Genomic DNA, 23,690 nt, shown 5'->3' on the forward strand with positions numbered 1-23,690 from the left:
GGTTTTTGGGAATACTTTATGAAGTATTATAAGAATTTTTGTGAGGTCTTCGAGAATACATTATAGTTTTAGAGAAGATTTTAGTATTCAGGGCGTACATTGGGGTTTTAAGTATATTGAAATTTATAGAGAATACGTCAAAGGCTTAGAGAGAATTCTAGAATTTACTGTGAAAAATTTTCTGACATGGTCCGATTACAATTTTTGTTCATAAGTGATTTTTGGTATGTCCTAATTTAGCCTGATTTGACAATTGGCTCAATCAGGTCATAGATGAGCATATCAGACTATATAAAAACATATCTGGCTTGATATAAGTTCATATCATGTCTGATATAGTCATATATGTCTATTAGGGTGTGCCAAAATGTAACTCCCGTGGAAAACCTTTTAAAATTGGAATTTTGAGTTCCGCTTTTGACAGGGGCTGTGTTTGGGCATTTCCTAAGATATTTTGGGGAGAGACGATGTATTTGATTTTCATAGAATTTTTTAACAGAAGCTTAGTTTGGGCGTCTCCGGTGAAAATTCAAAATTTGGCCGGAAGTGCCCAAACTAAGCTTTTAAAAAAGCTGTTAAAAAATTCTATGAAAATGAAATACATCGTCTCCCCCCAAAATATTTTAGGAAATCCCCAAACACAGCCCCTGTCAAAAGCGGAATTTAAATTTCCAATTTTAAAAGGTTCTCCACGGGAGTTACATTTTGGCACACCCTAATATATATATATATATATATATATATATATTTCTACATATTTTTTTTATTAACTATTCGAGATATTGAATATAAAAAAAAATTTCAAATTTTATTGTTAAAACATTTGACAATTTTTAATTATAATTAATTTATAAAAAAAAAATAAATAAAAACATTATAATAATAATTAAAATGAAATATTATTAAAAATAATAAATTAAATATAAAAAGGGTTTATAAAAATATTTTCTTTACAAAAATTTATTTATTTCTAAATTCATTTATTTTGGGAGTGAATGCGGAGTGAATTTTATTATTAATAAAAATTAACTCCTTCTCGGAGTAAATATCACTCCCGCTGGGAGTGAATCAATTAAAAATCATTCACTCCGCGTTCACTCCGCAAATTTTTTACAGTGTATAACATTCCGAATTTTTTATGTCAGCGCAATCTATGTCATGTTCACACGGCATTTCCAAGTATGCTAAAACAAGATCATTGATCATCATAAAATACACTTGAATATATTTGGACAGAAAAAAGAATTAACTTGAATCACCCGAGTCAGAATAATAAACCTATATGAGCCTACATGAACCTACATGAGCCTACAGAATAATTTTCAATTGTTTTGATCGATATTATTCAATTTATAAATTGAATTTTTAAGTTTTTTTATCAATAAATTTTTAGTTACTATTTAAATTTATTTATATTGCACTATTTAATATTGGTATAAGTGTATTTTGCGAGGTTATACTGATCAATCAAAACAATTAAAGAAAAATATCGATCAAAACAATTAAAAATTGTCCTGTAGGCTCATGTAGGCTTATGTAGGTTCATTATTCTGACTCGGGCAAGTAAATAATTTTGAAGAACTTCATATTCTTGATATGAAAAGAAAAATTCTTGAACTAAAAATTTTTTTAGGTTTAAGTCAATTTTACTTGACTCAAAAATTTTTCATCTTGATTCAAGACAATGAAACTCGTCAAAATTATTTTCTTAGTTCAAGAATTTTTCTCTTAATTTAAGTTAATATTTTTTTCAGTGTGACAGTAGTTAAACTTACTCTTGATACAAAGTTTATCATGGATATTTTTGAATCCAAGTCTACATTTACATTCACTATCAATGCAATCAGAGTTTTCAACTGCGCATGGTTCATTGTTCCAACAGAATGAATTCATTGCTGGTAAGCAAGCTGAACCATTTACTGCAACATTATTTGGCCTACACACACATTCGTTGTCTATAGAACATTTTTCATGGATTATATCAGCACAGTCCTCATTTTTTCTACAAAATTTCAACAACTTCTCTGTAAAAAATAGAAAGGAAGTTGAAAGTGCTAAACCAATTTATAACGCTATAAATTATGGAAGATACTTACTTGGTTCACATTTGTTAGATAATGTTGGTCGAAAATCGAATTTGCATTTACATTGAGAGTTGTTGCACGTAGAATTGTCAGTTAAACAATCACTATCGTTCAGACAAAATTCGTTCAATGGTGATATACACTTTGAATTGTTAACTGCGATGAAATGTGATTGACACTTGCACTTATTTTCTTTTGTACGCATTGTAAAGACTACATTATGACAGTCAAAAGATGATTCGTAGGCATCTCCCAACAGCCCTAAATAGTTTAGAAAATCGCAAGAAGTAAAAATTTATCAATTTTTTTTTCTATCATATATAATCAATAATATAATTTCTATAATTTAACATCTTCATTTATTGTCCAAATTCCCAAGATCTAATCATTTAAATATTTTAAATTATGGACGAGAACTTAAATATTAATAATCAATAATTTTCACAAATTTAAAAAATATTGATTTCACCCAGATTTTTGGAAGCTACTTTGACTTTTTCTTCGATGATTTTGATACAGACCTATGAAAAATTCAAACTCGTTTGAGCTTATAAATTTGGGGGAATTTGAAAAGCAAGGCTTTCAAAGGATTTTTTTTTTATCGCATACACGGTGAGAAATTTCCATTATTTTTTATTCTGCATGGATTTTAGATATTACAATGGTGCATATTACTAGTGATCCTTATTGACTTAGAATAAAATTTTACAATGGCCCATAGTAATTTCCGAAACAAATGAAATCAGACATAGTAAATGGTAGAAATTGAAATGTACCATAGTAAAATGAAATATGCAATAATTTAAATTTCCGAATGTACTATAGCAAAAAAAATAAGAAAACGTTTGTAAAAAATAAAAAATTTTAGAGTAAAAAATGTTTTTAGCAATCAAAAAAAATATCAAACCAAACAAGATTTTTTTTATTTGCAATAATTTTTAAAAATATTTTTTTAAAATATAGTTTTTTTTATTTTTTTTTTCATTTTTAACAATGTAGGATTTATTTTGGCAGTTAATTTTATTATGAATAATTATAAACACAATATATAACTTTTAAATTATTTTTTATTATTATTAGAAGTGTCGGTTGCAGGTTAACCATCAAATGTTTGTTTTCATTTTAATTTTTCACGGTAAATTATTAAATATTTTATTATTTATGAATCTTACAAATTTTCATTAACTATTCATGTGTTGATGGATTTATCAACTAATATTTATTTAAAACTTAATGTTTATTGCAATTTTCATAACACCGTTAACCACTACTGATAGCGTCTGTAGACTTATGTTGACAAAACAAAGCAGCACGAAAAAATGAAAGAGCGCGCGTCGCGACTGACGCGCATACGTTTACTATGGGACATTTGAAAATTTCATAGTCACAATTTTAAATTTAAACCGAGTACACGTGACTAAATGTGAAACTTTTTTATAAATTTTTATTGTCGACTGAGCAACAGAAATTTTACTATGGAACTATAATGAAAAGTTTTAAGCACACTAACAGTTTTTGTTCTGTCAGTTTACGAAAATTTTTTATATATGTTTATGTAACAGTTGCATGGTCAAATTTACTATGGTCCCTAGTAAATATTGATTGGTACAATATGATATTCTTAAATTTTTATGGTAATATTTTGAATTGAGTCATTAAGGTTCAGTCTTATTATGTATGCATAGTAAATTTCTACAGAAATTTCTCACCGTGTAGCTTTCGAAGTACTTAACCGATAATTTTAAAATTGAATCAAAATTTCTTTATTTGCATTTGACCAAAAAATATCGCATTTTAAAAATCTCAAAAAATGCTTTACAACAGAAAAACAGAAATTTGTCATTACATTAAATATTTAAAACTATTTACACCTATAAAATTTTTGAGCTCCAAGAGTGCAAAAATGTTGTACGTACTTTTTTTTTAAATTATCCGTTTAGAGATACGGTAACTACTTTTTCGCAGTATTGAATAGCATTCTTGATAAATAGTTAATATATTAGAAACGAGTGATTGTTTAAAGATTGATTAGTATTTTTATTATACTTTGCTTGAGACATCTTTTTTCAGGACTAGATGCTTCCCTTTTCATTGGCTTGCACACATAATCTGGGTTACAACACCGTTGATCAAAATTGCACTATACAAAAAATAAACGCGATAAAATTTATCATATCGTGATAAGATATTTGAGACTTTATCGATCTACAGTACTAAAAAAGAGAAACATCGACATTTATACAATTATAAATAAATACTTATCCTTTCCATGAACTCAGCGCAAAGCGACCGAGAGTCTCTACTTATATTGCCTTTAACTAAATTGTTGCATATGATAATCAACGCAACCAATTTAGCGAAATTCGGATGTTGAAGCTTGATTATCATCTTCTTTCCGTTGTATCGAACACTATTGTGGTGAAACTAAAGTAAGATCATTAATATTGAGTCAACGAAAAATTTTTTACAACCGACTTATTTGTGAAGGATACGGATAATTATGTTACAATTATTGTCTATTTGGAAAATATTAAATATAAAACTGTGATAATATTAGAAAATAACTTTTTTGTCAATTAGTCTTTGTATCATAATTGTTCTGTTTTTTTTTTTTTTATATTTTTTTATTTTTATCGTCATTATACAGTAGCACTCAAAAGTATTTTGACAACATTATTGTAGTTTAACAGAACTTGGAATTGTTTGGAACTTAGAAATGTCCTATTTGAAATTTCTTATCCATAAATTCAATTTTTGAATAAGTAACTATTTCATACTAGGAAAAATCTTTTCCGATTATCGTTGACTGTTCTGATTCAAAAATTATAAAAATTTATTATTTTTTCAATACGAAATTAAAAAAGTTTGGAAAATCCAAAAGTGCACGCCTCATAATGCTCATTTAATTATGAAATAATATTAAAATAAAAGAATGTGAAAAAAAAATATATACAACAGCTGAAGCAGGACAATAATGCAATTACTGGATTTGTTAGCAAGCTACAGTGTTTTTAGGGTTTCATACATGACGGACAGGAACATTTTTTCAACTATTTTTCCGTTTCTTTTGCACTTAATAAACTTTTGAGAATTATGTAATTAATCTTTGTTAGATTATCATCACAAATGTATTGATTCCGTGAATTAACAAGGCTATTATAGTAAAAATAGTTGCCGAAATGAGGCAAACAAATTTTTTCGATCGTAAAGCACTCTTTGATGCTTTGCATCATAAGTCGTGCAAAATTTAATTTTTCTTAATTGTGTAAACATTAATTAAAATCTTTTAATTATAAAGTCAAATAGTTTAATGATTTACGTTAGAGACTTGTGGGACATAGATTGCGAGATATAGGTGTTAATGTAAACTTGCATTGACATGCATTGCCGTAGCAGGAAGAATTCATGACATCACAATCTGTATCACTAGTACAATATCCATCGATAAGAGACTTACATCTATAAGCCCCTAGTGCAATTGAATTAGATTTACAAACGCACTTATTATTAGTGCTGCATTCTCTACGCATTTGATCGCTACAATCCGCATTGTTTCTGCAATTAACAGCTGAGTTTTCTGGTAACAAAAAAATTTCTATATAAACAGTTAACAATTTAATTAATGCTCACCTATTTTACAATTATACCTAAGATACATTGGCTGCTTGAAACTGGTACATATTGAAGTTTACATTCACAACGATTAAAAATACAGACTGAATTGGCATCTAGACAATCTTCGTGACTTCGACAACTTCCATTAATCAGCGATAAGCATGCAGTTTGATAAACAGCAAGAGTATTTGATTGACAAACACATTGACCTCCAATGCAGTCTGAATTGTAGAGATTCTTGCAACCAGCTTTCGACTCACAAGCCATTCCCAATTTGGTTACGGCTAAACTACAATTGAAGCTACTGCTGGCAAAAAATCCGGGCTTACATCTGCATATATTGTGAACACACCTCAAATTTTCTGGTAAACATTCCATGTAATCAGAACATGCTCCACTCAATATAGGACCGCAGGAAAATTCATCCAACATTATTGAGTTTTCGTTGCAAGTACAACGTTTGTCGTTCGAACATTCTCCACTTTCTATTTTTTCGCAATCACTGTTGGATTCACAAGGTTTTCCTATGTACGCTAATACAAATAGCAGAAAAAAAAGATTATATCGAAAGATATATAACCAAACCTATAATTAAAAAGATCTGATTATTCATGAAAAAAATTTTCTGTTATGTCATCGTATGACTTCATATAACCATACATGCACATAAATAATTTTGCGACTTAAATTAGCCTTATACAAATTTTTGACAGAGTGCGCATAATGGCTGAATCGTTTCATAACAAAAGACTTAAATTTGTATTGTCGCGTTTTAAAATAATGATCATTTTTTGCACGCCTCATAGCGCGAAGCGCGTGAAATTGTGCTTTATACTCGACTCATCAAGGTCAAGCAATTTTGTGATCTTTAAATGCCTCTATCACAACTATATTACACTTGTACAATAATATAAGTACATGTACACCGAGAAAACACTTAAATTAAACCATCTTTAACTTTCTAAAATCATTTCATGCTGCTATTGTGAAAAACAAATCGTTTTGAAGAAAATTTTACGTGGACGTCCGGATGTCACCCCATTTTGGATGTACCAACGATTACTCCCGAACAAATTGATATTTCAAGACCGGACCTTTTTTATTAGTTTCAGAATTCGATTAACTGGGTCCGTATTTCATATCAGTGGCGTAGTTAGCGTATTTTTTTTTAAATTGAATTTTAATAAAAATTCACTACGATACAACCGTACAACCGTCACGTGAAAACTATGGCGCCACGTGATCAAGCTAGATTTTTTTAGACTGCGTGCGTATATGACAAGAAAAAAGGGCGCTGATATTTAAAAAAAAAAATTAGGAAAACGGTTGACCCTGAAGGCCATCCCTGCAACTTTCCGCTAATTCCATACTTAGGCGCTTAAAATTTTAACAATTTATGGGTTATTTTGAGCTCTCCGAGCTCAAATAGATTGCTTTCCTATGCTTTAAAGCTCTTCGAGCTCAAAAGTCTGATAGAGATTTGATAAGACACTATTTTTTGAATTTTTAAACCGCAATAACTTTTGAATGAATAAACCGATTTTTACGCGGTTAGAAGCATTCGACGCAGTTTTTTAAGCCTCACAAAGAATTTTAAATTTTGAATTGATGGCGCTAGGAATTTTGGAGTTATTCCGAAAAAACACTTTTTTCGGTTTTCTTTCGTTCACGATATCTCTCGAACGAATCAACCGATTTTGACCGGACTGGTGGCGATCGACGTGGTTTTTTGAGGTTAAGAGCTTATTAGTTTTTGGAATTGAACCTTCAAGCCGTTTAAAAGTTATTCCAAAAAAACCACATTCAAAAAAAATTTTTCTTTCAGTTTTTTTAAGATTTCTTAAAATCTATCTGAATCGGTCCAAATAGGTTTCAAAATCTAAGTTTAGTCAAGCCCTTTCGAATGGCACCAACCGCGATGAAGCCGGTCAAGCCGTTCAAAAGTTATAAGCGGTTCACATACTTTCACACACACACACACACACACATACATACAGACACCGTGACAACCTCGCGGGGATAGTCAGGGAAGCTTCCTGTGACCTTCAAACGTCGAGATCTGATGAAAACTCGATTTTTGCAAAACGGGGTGAAAACAATAACTTCCCGATTTTTGAAAATCTTCGATTTTCTTAGCGGGAAGTTAAAAATTAGGAAAACGGTTGACCCTAAAGGTCATCCCTGCAACTTCCCGCTACCTCCATACCTAAGTGCTCAACAATTCACTTATTTTTTAAGCTCTTCGAGCTCAAAAATATAATTTTTGTGTAATTTTGAGCTCTCCGAGCTCAAATAAATCGCTGTTCTGTGCTTTTGAACCGACTTGTTTCTGAAGTATACGAGCAATTATGCTGTAATTATAATCAATTTAATGAGTGACATTTGAAATATAAGTGCGATAAGAATAAAAAAAAATTTTGTTTTTTCTATTTATTATTATCTTCAGTTTTATTTTATTTTTTTTTTTTTTTTTAACTGTTACTGTCATTATAGACAGAGAATTCACTAAATTTTTATATTCCTTTATATTTACATTCGATGATTTTATTGCAGTTCAATAATATTAAATATTGATTATCTAAACATTATTTTTTAGTACATTATGTAATATTGAAATCATTCACATATAATAAATTTGATTGACTGCAATTATTTTTAGGCAATTATTGTCTAATCAGATCGAATTTCGCTTAGAAAATGTGTAAATTTTTTATAAGGATTAAAAATGTATTGTTGAGTAGCTATAATTAGACGGCTATTGCGTCAAAAGATAAAACACTGATGTACGTAGTATTATAGTCCGACAATAAAAGATATAAAATGTTTCAAATAAAATATTTCAATTAATTGGTAATTCTGGACATAATGTTTTTTTTATTATTCAATTTCATATAACTACATTCGATCAGCACAATACAGTACATTTAAAAATTAATTTAAAGAAACATTTTTTTACGAAAAATTTGATTATGAAATTTGACACGAAAATTATTGAGGGAGTTGTTAGAAAAACTTTCCATCACATATAGATATTGAAATCTAATAAAAATTCAATTTTTTTCAATTGGAAATAAATATACCAATTTTGAATTTCTTTCTCTCTCAACAAAAAATTAAAAGTTAAGAATACAAAATATTGTTTTAGTGAACAGTTCGATTTATTAGATCTATACAAGGAAAAAAAGTTTCTTTCAAATTACCATTAAATTCACTGAGAACCAAAAAAAATTTACAGTAAACTACGGTAAAATTTTTTGAAAAAAAAGTTAAAAATTATCTCATTTACCGACAAATGATTAGGTCGTGTCATTCGTTCCACGATTGCTGTGAATTTAACGGTAATTTTTAAAGAAAATTTCTTTCAGTATAAAATTTGATCAGAATGAAGACTACTAAGCTTTAATTTTCATTGCAATCTTTGTTTTGACAATCATTAAATTTCTCATTCAAAGTTCCTAATAATATATCGAATTAAATATTTTTTTTTCCAGAACATGGATTTCATGATGAGTTCTTAAGAATACATAAATTGTCCGCTGCAAAAGTAGAAGAGGGATTGCATTGACATTTATTATCAATACATTTAGAATTGCCGATTTCGCATTCACTTGAGTCATTACAAAATCCGCCTATTAATGGTGTACAGTCAAATTTTATTGATGGATTTTGAGTGAAAGACTTATTTGTGCAAATGCATTTTCCACTTTTGGAGCATTGTTTTTTGCCTGAAGATTCACAACCTTCATCTGGTCCGCATGAATCAAGCAATACCTCTATTCGAACATGCCAAAAATTTTTAATTAAATAATATAGATCACTGCATATCAATGACAATTTATTCTTACCTATTAAGCATAAATTCTGTGAAAAGGGTACAAACCCTGATTTGCATTGACAATAGCTAAAATGACATTTAGAATTTTTTACTTGACAGTCTTCCGAACTAAAACAAATTCCGTTCAGTACTGGTTGACAAACCGACTCATTTACGGTAACATGATGTGGTTTACAAACGCAAATTTCATCTGCGGAGCATAATTCACTGGATGGGTCACGACAATCTGAATCACCTTTACATTTATCTCCTAGTGTTACTATAAGAGAACAAACGATTGAATAATTTCTATATTATTTTCAAACTATAATAATATTCACTATCTGTAAAAATTTTTCTTAATTTGGCAAGACACAGCCAGAGATGGCTTTATATAGGTTGATAACGTAATTTATCCCAATATATATATATATATATATATATATATATATATATGAGTAAAACAATAACTAATTACAATTTTTTAAAATGAATACATCAATGAGAATATCGTAGCCAATAACATTTAGTTTAATAATTGATAAGACTTACAACTTATATCAGATAAGCCCTTGAGAAAAATAAAAAACACAGATCTATGTTCTAGAACTTAACTCTCTTGTTAAGAGACGATTTAGTGATCATGTGCCTTCCATCAGAGATTTTTGACATAACGTTTAGTTAAAAAATTATATAGAAATAAATAACGATCTCACAAAATTTTTTCAAGGCTACTTACTTAATTCACATTTGAAATCATTGATACTGATATAATTCGACCTGCATTGACATCTATTAGCAATGCAAAATGAATGAGGATCGGCACAGTCCTCATTATGCTCGCAATAGTTATTCAGTCTCGATAGACATGTTGTAGCATTGACTTTCTTTGTTGTTGATAGACAAACACACTTATGAAATGATGAACACTCGGTATAACGTAAACTACTGCAGTCTTGATGGTCTTTACAAGACATCCCTAAATATTCTGTTAGAAAACATTAAAGAAGATACACACTTATTCAAGTAGGTGCACTGAATTGCCAATAATTGCTACACTTACCGTTCGAACAAACATCGTTTTTGGAAAAATACTTAAATCCTGGTTTGCATTGACAAGTACTATTGATGCAAGCAGAATTGTCGGTAGCACAAGGTTCGTCTTTCCAACAGAATGCGCCGATCATTGGCATACAGATTGTGGAATTTACTAGGGTATTTCTCGGTCGACATACGCATTTGTTAATGCTTGAGCATTTTGCATGACGCACCTCATCACAATCTTTATCCGATTGACAGAAATGCTCGAAAATATCTGGAGTCAAAATAAAATGTTATCGAAATTTGATCTAGTGGCTTACATTATTTTCCATAACTTGCATGGAAAGAAACTTACTTTTCTTACATTGATTATCGACTGTTAATTGAAAATTTACTTGACATTTGCATTGAGAATCAATACACGATAGATCACCTAGGCAATCATCGTCATTCATGCAACCATCATTGACCAGAAATAAGCATTTTGAATTACCATCTGCGACAAAATTTTCAGCACACTCGCATGTTTTATTTTCTGAACACGTCACAAAATTGACTTTGTAGCAGTCAAATGGTGATATACAAGTTTCGCCCAACATTGCTTGAGAAGTCAAAAAATAGCAGGTTAAAATTATTTCCCACATAAAAATTCATTGAAAGCGTACCTGGTTTCACGCATCTTAATTCACGAAGATATGCACCCCATCCTAGTGAAACGCAATAATGTTCTTCAGAACAGCATGGTTTAGAAAAAAAGGCGTTGCACTATTGAGAAAAGTTTTTTTAGTTGTTTCTCTGGGTGTAAATAATTTAATATAAAAAATTTTAATTGGTAGAATTAACACTTACAGGTTCTAGATATGGAGCACAATCCCTTTCACTGAGAGTTGATGTTAAGATACTCAATATCATGAATATAATAAAATATATAATAAATATTAAAAACGAAAGCTGCTTCATGGTTTGGTTTTTTTTTATTTCTTATCAAACTACTGATTTTATATTGTCGTAAGATTTCGACAACGACAATTATATTTATAGTTTATAGTTTGAGTGCTATCCCAATAATAATTATCAATGTGTCGAATAATTGGATTTAATGATTAGTTTTTTATCATATTTTGTACAAAATTAGAACTGTGTAGGTTCAATAAATTTTTAACATTATGGCAAATACAATTCGAGAATAAATTTTTTGTTGAAATAAGGATTAAATTGATTTATTGATAGATTCCAAATTTATTTTTTACAATCTAGCATTAAATTCATAGAATAGATTTTTGCATCAATGAAAGATGATTGGAAGTAGTAATTGTATATTGGGAAAAATTAATTGTAACATCATTAAATCACCTCAAAAAGTTACTGGTAAAAAAGCATTGATTTTTAGAAACGGCTTTAGACGATAATTGACACTGACATTCAGAGATTCGGTAGAATCTGGCGCCAAGTTCCGTTCAAATCCGTTGTAAACGAAGCGCCAGACTACCGACTATGTTTACTGTAAGCAGAACGGTTTTTTGAGGCTGCGAAATTTTATTTAATTCTACGGTACTTTTTTACCCAATTTGTTTATCATAACAGTAATTCATAATTTATTTCACCGTATTAATTAATTATATTCACTTATAACAATTTATTTACTTGAAATTATTAAATTTTATCAGCACATACTATAGCTCGCTCACAAATTTCGGTCCTGACTTTTTTTTGACGGAGAAAGGTCAGCGCCACAGACTAGATAAAATAAAAATGTGTAGTAATCCTCCTATAGATAAGCAACTACAGTTAAAAAAAGTAATTCACAGCTTACATTTACAATAAAATTTTTTTTAATTTCCGAAATTCATAAACAATCATATCGGTTACTTGGATTTTTTAATTTTTTTATTTTGTATCTTTTTGTAAAGAAAAAAAAAATTTTTTTTTTTCTAATAGTCTTATGAACGTGGACTTGGCGCGACTTTTTTACAGTGAAACTGTTTTTGTTCGGATTTGTTTATAATGTAAACAAATTTATTTATATCATAGTCAGAATTTTCAGTACAGTACCCATCTATCAATAGCAAACACTTCGTCGACTTAAATGGAATGATATTGGACTCACAAATACGTATATCATCAAAACTTAATTCTAATTAAAAAATCGCGTATTTATAAGTTTGGAATTCTTCGCACTTAACTTCCGTTTATTCTGAAAAACTTAACATAAATTTTAGGCTTATATCAATCACTTAGCCTTTTCTAATCAATTATTCATAGCGGGTACACATCGATCAATTAAATTGGGCACATAGTTGGGCTAATACACCTAATGATTCAAATAACAGTATGAATTTGTTGACAAAAATTGCAAATATAGTAATTTCTAAAACGGTTTATGCCTATGATACACAAAAAAAATTAGGTTTCGTCAACATTTTTTTGGTTGAGACTACCATTTCTTATCGGTTGACTCATCCGAAAATATTAATGCTAATATTTTAGAAGAACAGTTTCAAAATCAACAAAGAAAAATAAAAAAAACTGTCGATTCTGCAGGTTATCCCTAGAACTTACAGGTTTTTAGATTTTGGGACGCTTGAAAATTTTCCAATTGGTTAATTTTTTAGCTCCTCGAGGTCAATAGTTGAAATATTTCATAAGATGTAATTTTTTTTTCGTTCTCATGGTCTACATTCAATAAATTTTGATAGACTCAAGATTATTCTTAGGTAATTGCTGTAAAATTGAATTGAAGTTGTAATTTTTAGACAGCTAGCTCGTTAAAAGATAAAAATTGATGAGTAATATTATCAAGACTGACCGAAATCATATATCGTTCGATAAAAAATAAGTCAATAAAATAACAATTCTGTACAATATTTTTTCTTCAATCTGAAATTCAACATTATTGTAATCGATCTGCACAGTGCAATGAAAATTATTTAAAAAGATAATTTTTAAAAAAATTTTATTTTGAGATTTTTTGATAAGTCGAATTGTATATGTCAAACTATATATCGAATTAATTTTATGGTCATGAAATCTAAGGATAGCAAAACCCTCATAAATTTGATCAGTTAAGCAGATTAAAAATTTTGATATCTTTACACACACACAAACCCACACATATGTGGGCCGTGCGGAAGTCATCGTGGAAAAAGTTAGAAAGCTGCTCCTTAAGCAAAACATCGAAATCTGAAGTAATTTCGATTTTCGATAATCCCATCCAAACTTCCTGATTTATAATAATTCCTAATTTTGTCACTAGGAAATTAAAAAGATATAAATATTTTGTTATGCAATTCAATTTATTAGGCCTATCAAACTAGACTGGATTAAAAACAATGACACTTCAACTTCCATTATAAACTTTATTTTGAAAATTATTAAAATTCATTCGAAAGTTTCTGATGATAATTCGAATTAAATGTTTTTTTTTCCAGAACATGAATTTCATGATCAGTCCATAAAGATACATAAATTGTCCGCTGCAAAAGTAGAAGAAGGATTGCATTGACATTTATTATCAATACATATAGAATTGTCGATTTCGCATTCACTTGAGTCATTACAAAATCCGCCTATTAATGGTGTACAGTCAAATTTTATTGATGGATTTTGAGTGAGAGACTTATTTGTGCAAATGCATTTTCCACTTTTGGAGCATTGTTTTTTGCCTGAAGATTCACAACCTTCATCTGGTCCGCATGAATCAAGCAATTCCTCTATTCGAACATGCCAAAAATTTTTAAGCAAATAATATAGATCACTGCATATCAATGAAAATTTATTCTTACCTTTTAAGCATAAATTCTGTGAAAAGGGTACAAACCCTGATTTGCATTGACAATAGCTAAAATGACATTTAGAATTTTTTACTTGACAGTCTTCCGAACTAAAACAAATTCCGTTCAGTACTGGTTGACAAACCGACTCATTTATGGCAACATGATGTAGTTTACAAACACAAATTTCATCTGCGGAACATTCATCACTAAATAAGTTTTGACAGTCTGAATCGCCTTTACATTTTTTCCCTAGTGTAACTATAAAGGAACAATCGAATCAATATTTGAATTACATTTAAATTTTAGCAGTACGCTTACTTAATTCACATTTATCATTGTCGATAGTAATATAATTTGGCCTGCATTGACATTTATTAGCAATGCAAGTTGAATGAGGATCGACACAGTCCTCATCATGCTCGCAATAACTATTCAATCTTGACAGACATGTTGTAGCATTGACTTTCTTTGTTGTTAATAGACAAACACACTTATGAAATGATGAACACTCGGTATTACGTAGACTTTTGCAGTTTTGATGGTCTTTACAAGACATCCCTACATATTCTATTAGAAAACATTAAAGGAGATACACACTTATTTGAGTAGGTGCACTGAATTACCAATAACTGCTTCACTTACCGTTCAAACAAACATCGTTTTCGGAAAAATACTTAAATTCTGGTTTGCATTGACAAGTACTATTGATGCAAGCAGAATTGTCGATAGCACAAGGTTCGTCTTTCCAACAGAATGCGCCGATCATTGGCATACAGATTGTGGAATTTACTAGGGTATTTCTCGGTCGACATACGCATTTGTTACTGCTCGAGCATTTTGCGTGACGCACCTCATCACAATCTCTATCCGATTGACAGAAAAGCTTGAGAACATCTGGAGTTAAAATAAAATGTTATCGAAATTTGATCTAGTGGCTTACATTATTTTTCATTAGTTGCATGGGAAGAAACTTACTTTGTTTACATTGATTATCGAATGTTAATTGAAAATTTATTTGACATTTGCATTGAGAATTAATACACGATAAATCACCTAGGCAATCATCGTCATTCATGCAATCATCATTGACCGGCGATAAGCATTTTGAATTACCATCTGCGACAAAATTTTCAACACACTCGCATGTTTTATTTTTTGAACACGTCGCAAAATTGACTTTGTGGCAGTCAAATGGTGATACACAAGTTTCGCCTAAGATTGCTTGAAAAGTCAAAAAATAGCAGGTTAAAATTATTTCCGACTTAAAAATTCATTGAAAGTGTACCTGGTTTCACGCATCTTAATTCACGAAGATATGAACCCCATCCTAGTGAAATGCAATAATGTTCTTCAGAACAGCATCGTTTAGAAAAAAGTGCGCTGCACTATTGAGAAAAGTTTTTCAAGTTTTTTTTTTGGGTGTAAATAATTTAATATAAAAAATTGCAGTTTGTAAAATTGACACTTACATGTTCCAGATGTAGAGCACAATTCCTTTCGCTAAGTGTTGACGATAAGATACTAAATATTATGAATATAACAAAATATACAATAAATATTAAAAATGAAAGCTGCTTCATGGTTTGGTTTTTTTTTATTTCTTATTAAACCACTAATTTTATATTGTTGACATAATTATATTTATAAAGAGTCAAGAGGTTTACTTCGTAGTAATGTTAAAAATAATAACTAAAAACATAGTTTCAACATTATATTTGTGACTATACAGTTTACTTATAATTATAATATTTTTGTTTTAAAAATATTTTACTAGTTTAAAAGAATTTAGATTTGATAAGAAATATGTGTTACGAGTTAAAATAATAACATTTATGTCATTTAATACTTTAATTATAGAATTTATTAAGAGCATAACGTTAAATAGAATGAAAAATAAGTATCAAATAAATACACAATGCTTATTTTTTTATTATATTTTTAATTTTTTGAGCATTATTTTTTTCGGATCAAGCATCGAAATTGCTTCATTTGGATTTTTTACAAAATTATGTTGATTTTTGGTACTTTTTAAACAAACATAGCATCTCAATAGGTTTAATGTTTAATATATTTAACCGCCGTTCGTTATGAAAAATATTTTATAAATTTTAGACTAATAGTTCTCAATAATACATTTTTTGCCAACTAATTAATAAAATTGTTCAGTCTTGGTACACATCAATTAATGGAATTTGGCATATAGTTGAGCTCACATACTTGATGATTTAAATCTTATGTGAATTTTTAGGCAAGTATTAGTCATTTTTCTAAGACGTATTTATGCACGGGAAAAAAATTTCGTTCTGGGAACGAAATTGTAGAGTTACCATAACTATACACACTTTACTGTTCCTAGTTCCAATATATATGTATGTATCAAGAAATTGAATGTAATTAAGTGATTTCTAAGTTCAACGAGCTTAAAAAGTATAAACGTCATATTTTTGAGTTTCAAAAGTGAACGAGTTATAAGAGATTTAAATTTGAAAAATTTATGTCTAAAAAATAATTGCTTATTTTTCCAACAAAATCAGTGTTGTAAGATTATATTTTTGATCTCACAAAATATTGAAACAATAGAAATAGGAAGGTAGATTAATAAAAAGTCATTAAGGTAAAACAAAGAAAATTATTATCTTTATTGTATTTGACAAAAATAGTCAATATTATATTAGATATTAAAAATTTCATTATTTATAGATTGATTAAACCTGAAATTGTCGGTAACTAAGTAATCTCTTATTTAAAATTTCTTATTTGTAAATTCAACTTTTGATGAGGTACTCATTTCTTGCTAGATAAAATTATTTTCGATGAACGTAGACTGAGTTGTTTCTGAAATTATGAGAATTTATTATTTTTTTCATACGAAATTAAAAAATTAAATGGCTTTTGGTTGTGTAAACATTAAAAAAGTCAGATACATACTTTCATAATTTACATTAGTAAAATGTGGGACATGGATTCCGTGCTATAGGTGTTAATGTAAACTTGCAATGACATGTATTGCCAACGCAGACTGAATTAATGATAGCACAATCTGTATCATTAGCGCAATATCCACCTACAAGAGACTTACATCCATGAACCACAGTCCTAATTGCTTTTACAATCAGCAGCAAAGCTTTCTAGTAAAAAAAAAGTTTCCATGTAAACACTCTAAAATTAAGTTAGTGCTCACCTATTTCCGAATTTTATCTAAGATACAGTCATTGTTTAAAAGTATATATTGAAGGTTACAATCACAACAGTTAAAAATACAGACTGAAGAGACAGGTTGACAATCTCGAAAAGAAAAGCAACTTCCACCTATCAGCAATAAGCAAGCAGTTTGATTAACAATAAGAGTATTTAATTGACAAACATGTTGACTTCGAATGCAGTCAAAATTATAGAAATGTAGTCTGCTTTCGTGTGTCAAGTCATTACTAATTTGGAACTAAACTACACTGAGATAAAAAATTTCTTCCAAAGAAAATGAGCATTTTTGCGACCAGAAATTAATTTGATAGAAGTTCAGGACTTAGGACAACATCAAAGCTTGTGTGCCGTTTTACATTAATTCTTATGAAATTTTCTATTTCGATGCCGAACAGACAAGGTGAGCGAATCTAGATTTGTGAAATTTCTATTTCATAATTTCTGACACTCATCATTGACTCCGTTCGTAAAAAAGATGAATAAATAAGATTGAATTTTTGTTTTACTTAGTATACACTGTTCACTAGATAGAGCTAGAAAACCGGATTTACATTGGCAATGATGGTTGGAACAATATGAATTCCTATGTTGACAGTCATCGTCGGTGATACAGAATCCATTAAGAACTGGAAGGCATGTTGATTCGTTCACAGAAATGTGATTGGGCTTAAAGATGCACTTATTATCACGAGAGCATTCTCTGTGTTCTTTATCTCTGCATTCGAAATCAGCTTCGCAATACTTTTCTAAAGGAACTGAAAACAAAAGCACGGTTTGATAATTATTAACGGAGCTCACGCATTTGCGTGATTCTTCTATTTAGAAGAATGATTTCTTACCCAATTTACACCTATATTGAGCGGTAGGAGCGAAATTTATTTTGCATTGACACACATTATTAATACAAAGAGAATTATCGGGTACGCATTGTCCATCATTAACGCAATAGCCTCCCAAAAGTGGTGCACAAAATGTCTCATTCAATTTCATAGCATTTTCTGTGCAGTCACAAAACTTATTCAAATAACATTCAGAGTTCTTTATGTCAACGCATTCTATATCATGTTCACACGGCTTTTCCAAGTATGCTGAAATAAAATTTTTGGTTAATTAATAGGGACAATTATATTAATTGAAATCGTAAGTACCATTTGCTTGAGAAAAATTCTTGTGAAAGAGCCTTGTGCAAAACCCATAGCTACTATAGCGTTTTTTTATATGTACGTAGCTGGCACAAGATTTTTCAGCAAGAAACTTACTCAAGAATTGTGCATGACTTGATCATGGCATCTGAAGCATGCATGTTGAAGATAATTACAACATAATGCATTTAAAGAGATTGTGATGTATTTCTTGTACCAGAATCTTGCAGTAAATACTTGCGCAATACATATTCAAAATATGTGATACACATCACTCCCCATATCATTCTTTCCTCGCCAGTTTTATTTTGAGCAAGCCATGCACAAGGTACATACATCAAGATTCTGTATAATTTTCTTCTAGAACGGAATTAATAACTTTACCAACAAACGTGTGTTAGAACGTTTACAATTTTATTTCTAAATGTTTTATATATAATCTGGCTCAAAATTCTTGTGTAAGACTGGTACAAGAGTTGTAATTTAAATATTCCACGAGTATTTGCGGTAAGACATAAATAGTCGAAAAATAAAGCTAGCAACTATTGAATATGAGAGGGATTGTTGTATGGGTATAAATATGAACATAATTGACAAAAATGGTAAAACACTATGGGCACAAAATTTATCTTGGATATTTTTGAATCCAGGTCTACATTTACATACATTATTAATGCAAAAAGAGTTTTTGATAGCACATGGTTCATTTTTCCAACAGAATGCATTCATTTTTGGTAAGCAAGTTGAATCATTTACTGCAATATTATTTGGCCTACACACACATTCGTTGTCTATAGAATATTTTGCATGAACTATGCTGTTACATTCGTCATCTTTCCTACAAAATTTGAACAACTTCTCTGAAAAAAAAAAAAAAAAAAAAAAATAGATAAAATCGTAAAAAAATGAGAAATTAACAGTTTCCATGTCAATGATTTAAACCTAAACTGAATCAATATTTTCTGGCTCGACAATACTAACTTGGTTCACATGCATTCGTTAATGATGGTTGAAAATCAAATTTGCATTTACATTGAGAATTTTTGCAAGTATAATTGTAAATTAAACAATCACTATCGTTCAGACAAAATTCGTTTAACGGCGACATGCATTTCAAAGTATTGACTGCAACGAAATTTGATCGACACTCGCAGTTATTTCTGATCGTACATATAGCATGTTGTACGTTATGACAATCCAAAGAAGATTTGCAGCTATCACCCAAAAGCACTGGAACATTTCACAAACCAGTTATATTAATTACTGAAGTAAGATCGTTTTGCAATCGCTATATCAAATACACCAATGTGGTTCAATTTATGACAAAGTTTACCTTCATTAACACATCTATATTCGTGTTGGACCCCATCTTATTTTCGAGCATTTATCTAACTCAATACAACATGGGGATTTAGAATTTATATCACATTGAAGAAACAATAATCAAGAATCAGTAATTTTGTAACAATTTAGTTAGTTTTTCAATAATTGATAATACATACTCGCTCTGTATGGTAGGCGCAAAAAATACTGCCACTATCTTCATGATCACTATTGATAATTTTGATACTTATCATTAATGTAATAAAAATCCAAAATAAAATTAATTTTAATAATGAATTTTTACCCGTCATTTTTTTATTATAATTGTAAAAAATGATAAATAAATGATATTGTAATTTTGCTAACTCAAGATCAACTTTAGAATTGTACGGACAAATTAAATTTTTAACATGAAAAATGTATTACATATACATGATGATTAAGAGCGTATTGTCAAGTTGTTTTCAACATATCGGTTTACTCCAAAAGATAAAACACTAATAATAGTACTTAATGTAATGATGATTATATGTACAAAGACAACGAAGTTTCACAGTTTAACATTTATTATTGTTGTCCAACAGTAAAATACATATGTTTCGAAATAAAATCTGTACTAATAACTGAAGAGGCGTTATTTTTTTGTTAATTCCTAATTAGAAAAACTACTAATGAGCCAATACGTTTACATACAAGTATATAAAATTATTTTCGATGAACGTAGACTGATTTGTTTCTGAAATTATGAAAATTAATTATTTTTTTCATACGAAATTGAAAAATTAAATTTTTTTGATTATTTAAGCATTAAAAAAGTCAGATTCGCACTTTCATAATTTACATTAGTAATTTTTGGGACATAAATTGCGTGATATAGGTGTTGATCTAAACTTGCATTGACATTTATTGTAAACGCAGATTGAATTAATGACAACACAATCTGTATCCTCAGCGCAATATCCACCTACAAGAGACTTACATTCATAAGTCCCTAGTGCAATTGAATTAGATTTACAAACGCACTTATTGTCAGTGCTGCATTCTCGACGCATTTCATCGCCACAGTCCGCATTGCTTCTACAATCAACAGCTGAGCTTTCTGGTAACAAAAAAGTTTTTATATAAACACTTGAAAATTCATTTAGTGCTCACCTATTTCAAAATATTACTTAAGACACATTGATTACTCGAAGCCGGCACATATTGGAGTTGACACGCACAATGACTAGAATTACAGACTGAATAGGCAGGTATACAGTCGTTATGACTCAGGCAATTTCCACCTATCATTGATAAGCACATAGTTTGATCAAAAGCAAGAGTATTTGATGGACAAGCACATTGACCTCGAATGCAGTCCGAATTATATAGATGCTTGCAATTTGCTTTCGAGTTACAAGGCATTCCCAATTTGGTTGGAACTAAACGACAGTCGAAAGTATTGACGGCGAAAAATCCAGTCTTGCATACACATAGATTGTCTTCACATTCTGAATTTTCTGTTAGACATTCTTCGTCATCAGAACATGCTCCTCCCAATTTTGGGCCACACGTAAATTCATTCAAAATTATCGAGTTTCTTTTGCAAGTACACCGTTTGTCGTTCGAACATTCTCCATTTACTATTTCGTCGCAATTACTATTGACCTCACAAGGTTTTCCTATGTACGCTAATACGAATATATAAAAAAAAGTATATTAAATCGGAACATGTAGGTACTAATTAGCTACAATCAAGCAGATTTGATTACCCATGAAAAAATTTTCTGGTGGCCTTTCTGATATTGTCTGACATGTATAATTTCAAAAACAATATATGCGAAATCCATACATAGTTTTTGTTGGACTGATTTAAAATGCTAATGTACGGACTGATTTTAAAATCGGCCACATCAGGCGATTTATAGCTTGGTATGGCTCGATATGTCCTAATATGGCTTGATATATCCATGTTAAGAATAAGTAACTAATATATTTACAATTAACTATAAATGATTGTATTAGAAAATTTTTTCACAAGCAGATTTGATAATCGTAAACTTTTTTGTGACATAACTTACGTTGGAGGCACTCGTTAATTTGAGGTGAGAATTTGAATCCAGGGTTACATTGACATGTAGAATCAATACAGATAGAGTTTTTAGTCGCACAAGTTTCGTTTTTCCAACAAAATCCGTTTACGACTGGCAAGCATCTTCCATTTACGGCAACATTATTCGCTCTGCATTCACATTTATTATTGTCTGCGCACTTTGCGTGCATGGTATAATTGCAGTCATTGTCCGAAGTACAAGATCCACTTAATTCTGGATCATGAAAAAATTAAATAAAAAATTCAAAGTTTGATGTTATGAAAGAGGAAATTCAATTAAAACTTACGTGGTGATAAGCATGTTAAACTGTCAAATGCAATGAACCCTGCTTCACATACACATTTATTATTTTCTGAACATTTTGAAAAGCTGATTTTATCGCAGTCGTACGCCGATTTGCAGGATCCTCCCAGAGTTGCTGAAACTTATTTTTTGCGGTATTAAATAACATTCTATTATATAAAAAAAAAGTAAATATTTTAAAAATTAGCGATTGTTTAAAGATCAATTGCTATTTTGTATTATACTTGACTTGAGACATCTTTTTTCAAGACGAAACGCTCCCCTCCCTATTAATCTGCACACATGATCTGAATTACAACACTGGCGATCTGAATCGCACTGTAGGAAAAATGAAAATGATAAAAAATATCAGATCGTAATAAGATATTTGCGACTATATTAATCAAAAATACATATTAAAAAAAGAAGTATCGTGATAAATATGATCATTAATAGATACTTACAGTTTTTGTGAGCTCAGCGCAATGCTGGTGAGTGTCTCTAATTATATCACCTTTTACTAAATTGTAGCATATAATAATTGACGCAACCAATTTAACGAAAATCTGACGTTGCAGCTTGACTATCATTTTTCTTTTGTTGTATGAACAACTTTTTTTTGTAAACTAAAATTATATTATTAAAGTACAGGCTCGTTTCTGAAGGTTATGGGTAATTATGCTCTCATTGTTATCTATTTAATGAAATACATTTGAGGTAAAAAACTGTGATAAGACTAAAAAATATCGTTGTTGTTTTTTTTTTTTTTTTTCTTTTAAAATTAGATGTTGTATCTTAATTGCTCTGTTTTTTTGAAAAATTTTTTTCGTAATTACGGACACAGAAATTACTAAATTTTTATATAACTTCATATCTACTTTTGATGATTTGGTTCCAATCAATAATTTTGAACAGCAATTATATTTCTAATAAAAATTTGTCGTTAGATAGATTATAAAAGCATTTTTTTCGATCGAGGTGCTACTAAACGGATGATATATATATATATGTCGGAGATAATATCGAGCTGGGTTTTCCCAGAGATAGGAAATTCCCAACATTTTAGTTTGTCTGTTAATTTTAAGCAAAATTGTAAAGCATAGAATATTTAAATATTATTTACGACTTAAGCTGAATATATTTTTATGGTTATGACGATGGGCTTAAGTCCGGAGTGAAAATGGTCACCAAACGTAGCCGAGGTCACAGGATAGAAGTAAAAAAGTATATAGTTAGAAATATCGACAGACAATGAGGGCTGTTGAAATATTGTTGAGTGAATAAGTACTTAGGGTACTTGGAAGGGTAGTTCTCGTTGAACA

At 29.8% G+C, this 23,690-nt stretch overlaps 2 protein-coding genes across 2 annotated transcripts; both read right to left on the reverse strand.

Annotated features, from left to right (window-relative positions):
* Window positions 1-1,103: 1,103 nt before the first annotated feature.
* On the reverse strand, window positions 1,104-16,590 carry LOC123269018 (prion-like-(Q/N-rich) domain-bearing protein 25). Its single transcript, XM_044734509.1, has 14 exons — window positions 16,545-16,590; window positions 15,303-15,548; window positions 14,970-15,221; window positions 14,646-14,894; window positions 14,337-14,585; window positions 14,073-14,264; window positions 10,910-11,155; window positions 10,577-10,828; window positions 10,253-10,501; window positions 5,732-6,232; window positions 5,542-5,661; window positions 2,097-2,345; window positions 1,776-2,024; window positions 1,104-1,184 (listed from the first exon to the last, which is right to left on the reverse strand). The coding sequence occupies exons 1-14, from the start codon at window positions 16,588-16,590 to the stop codon at window positions 1,111-1,113; spliced, it is 3,174 nt and encodes a 1,057-aa protein (XP_044590444.1). The 3' UTR covers window positions 1,104-1,110.
* A 459-nt stretch (window positions 16,591-17,049) lies between these two features.
* Window positions 17,050-22,958, reverse strand: LOC123269580 (prion-like-(Q/N-rich) domain-bearing protein 25). Its single transcript, XM_044735417.1, has 7 exons — window positions 22,833-22,958; window positions 22,614-22,707; window positions 22,373-22,510; window positions 22,054-22,299; window positions 21,163-21,663; window positions 20,822-21,092; window positions 17,050-17,162 (listed from the first exon to the last, which is right to left on the reverse strand). The coding sequence occupies exons 1-6, from the start codon at window positions 22,956-22,958 to the stop codon at window positions 20,836-20,838; spliced, it is 1,362 nt and encodes a 453-aa protein (XP_044591352.1). The 3' UTR covers window positions 17,050-17,162; window positions 20,822-20,835.
* Window positions 22,959-23,690: the final 732 nt, after the last annotated feature.

This window comes from Cotesia glomerata, linkage group LG7 (genome assembly GCF_020080835.1).
Source record: "Cotesia glomerata isolate CgM1 linkage group LG7, MPM_Cglom_v2.3, whole genome shotgun sequence".
Taxonomy (NCBI): Eukaryota; Metazoa; Arthropoda; class Insecta; order Hymenoptera; family Braconidae; genus Cotesia; species Cotesia glomerata.

Coding starts and splice junctions, on each gene's coding strand:
- LOC123269580 (XM_044735417.1), bottom strand. CDS start 22,958: ATGATAGTCAAGCTGCAACGTCAGATTTTCGTTAAATTGGTTGCGTCA. Junction 22,300..22,372: donor TTTAACATGCTTATCACCAC/GTAAGTTTTAAT, acceptor TTCATGATCCAG/AATTAAGTGGATCTTGTACT. Junction 21,664..22,053: donor AATTAACGAGTGCCTCCAAC/GTAAGTTATGTC, acceptor TATTCGTATTAG/CGTACATAGGAAAACCTTGT.
- LOC123269018 (XM_044734509.1), bottom strand. CDS start 16,590: ATGACTAATACTTGCCTAAAAATTCACATAAGATTTAAATCATCAA. Junction 14,586..14,645: donor CAATGATAAATGTGAATTAA/GTAAGCGTACTG, acceptor GTTCCTTTATAG/TTACACTAGGGAAAAAATGT. Junction 1,185..1,775: donor TGATAAACTTTGTATCAAGA/GTAAGTTTAACT, acceptor ATCTTGTTTTAG/CATACTTGGAAATGCCGTGT.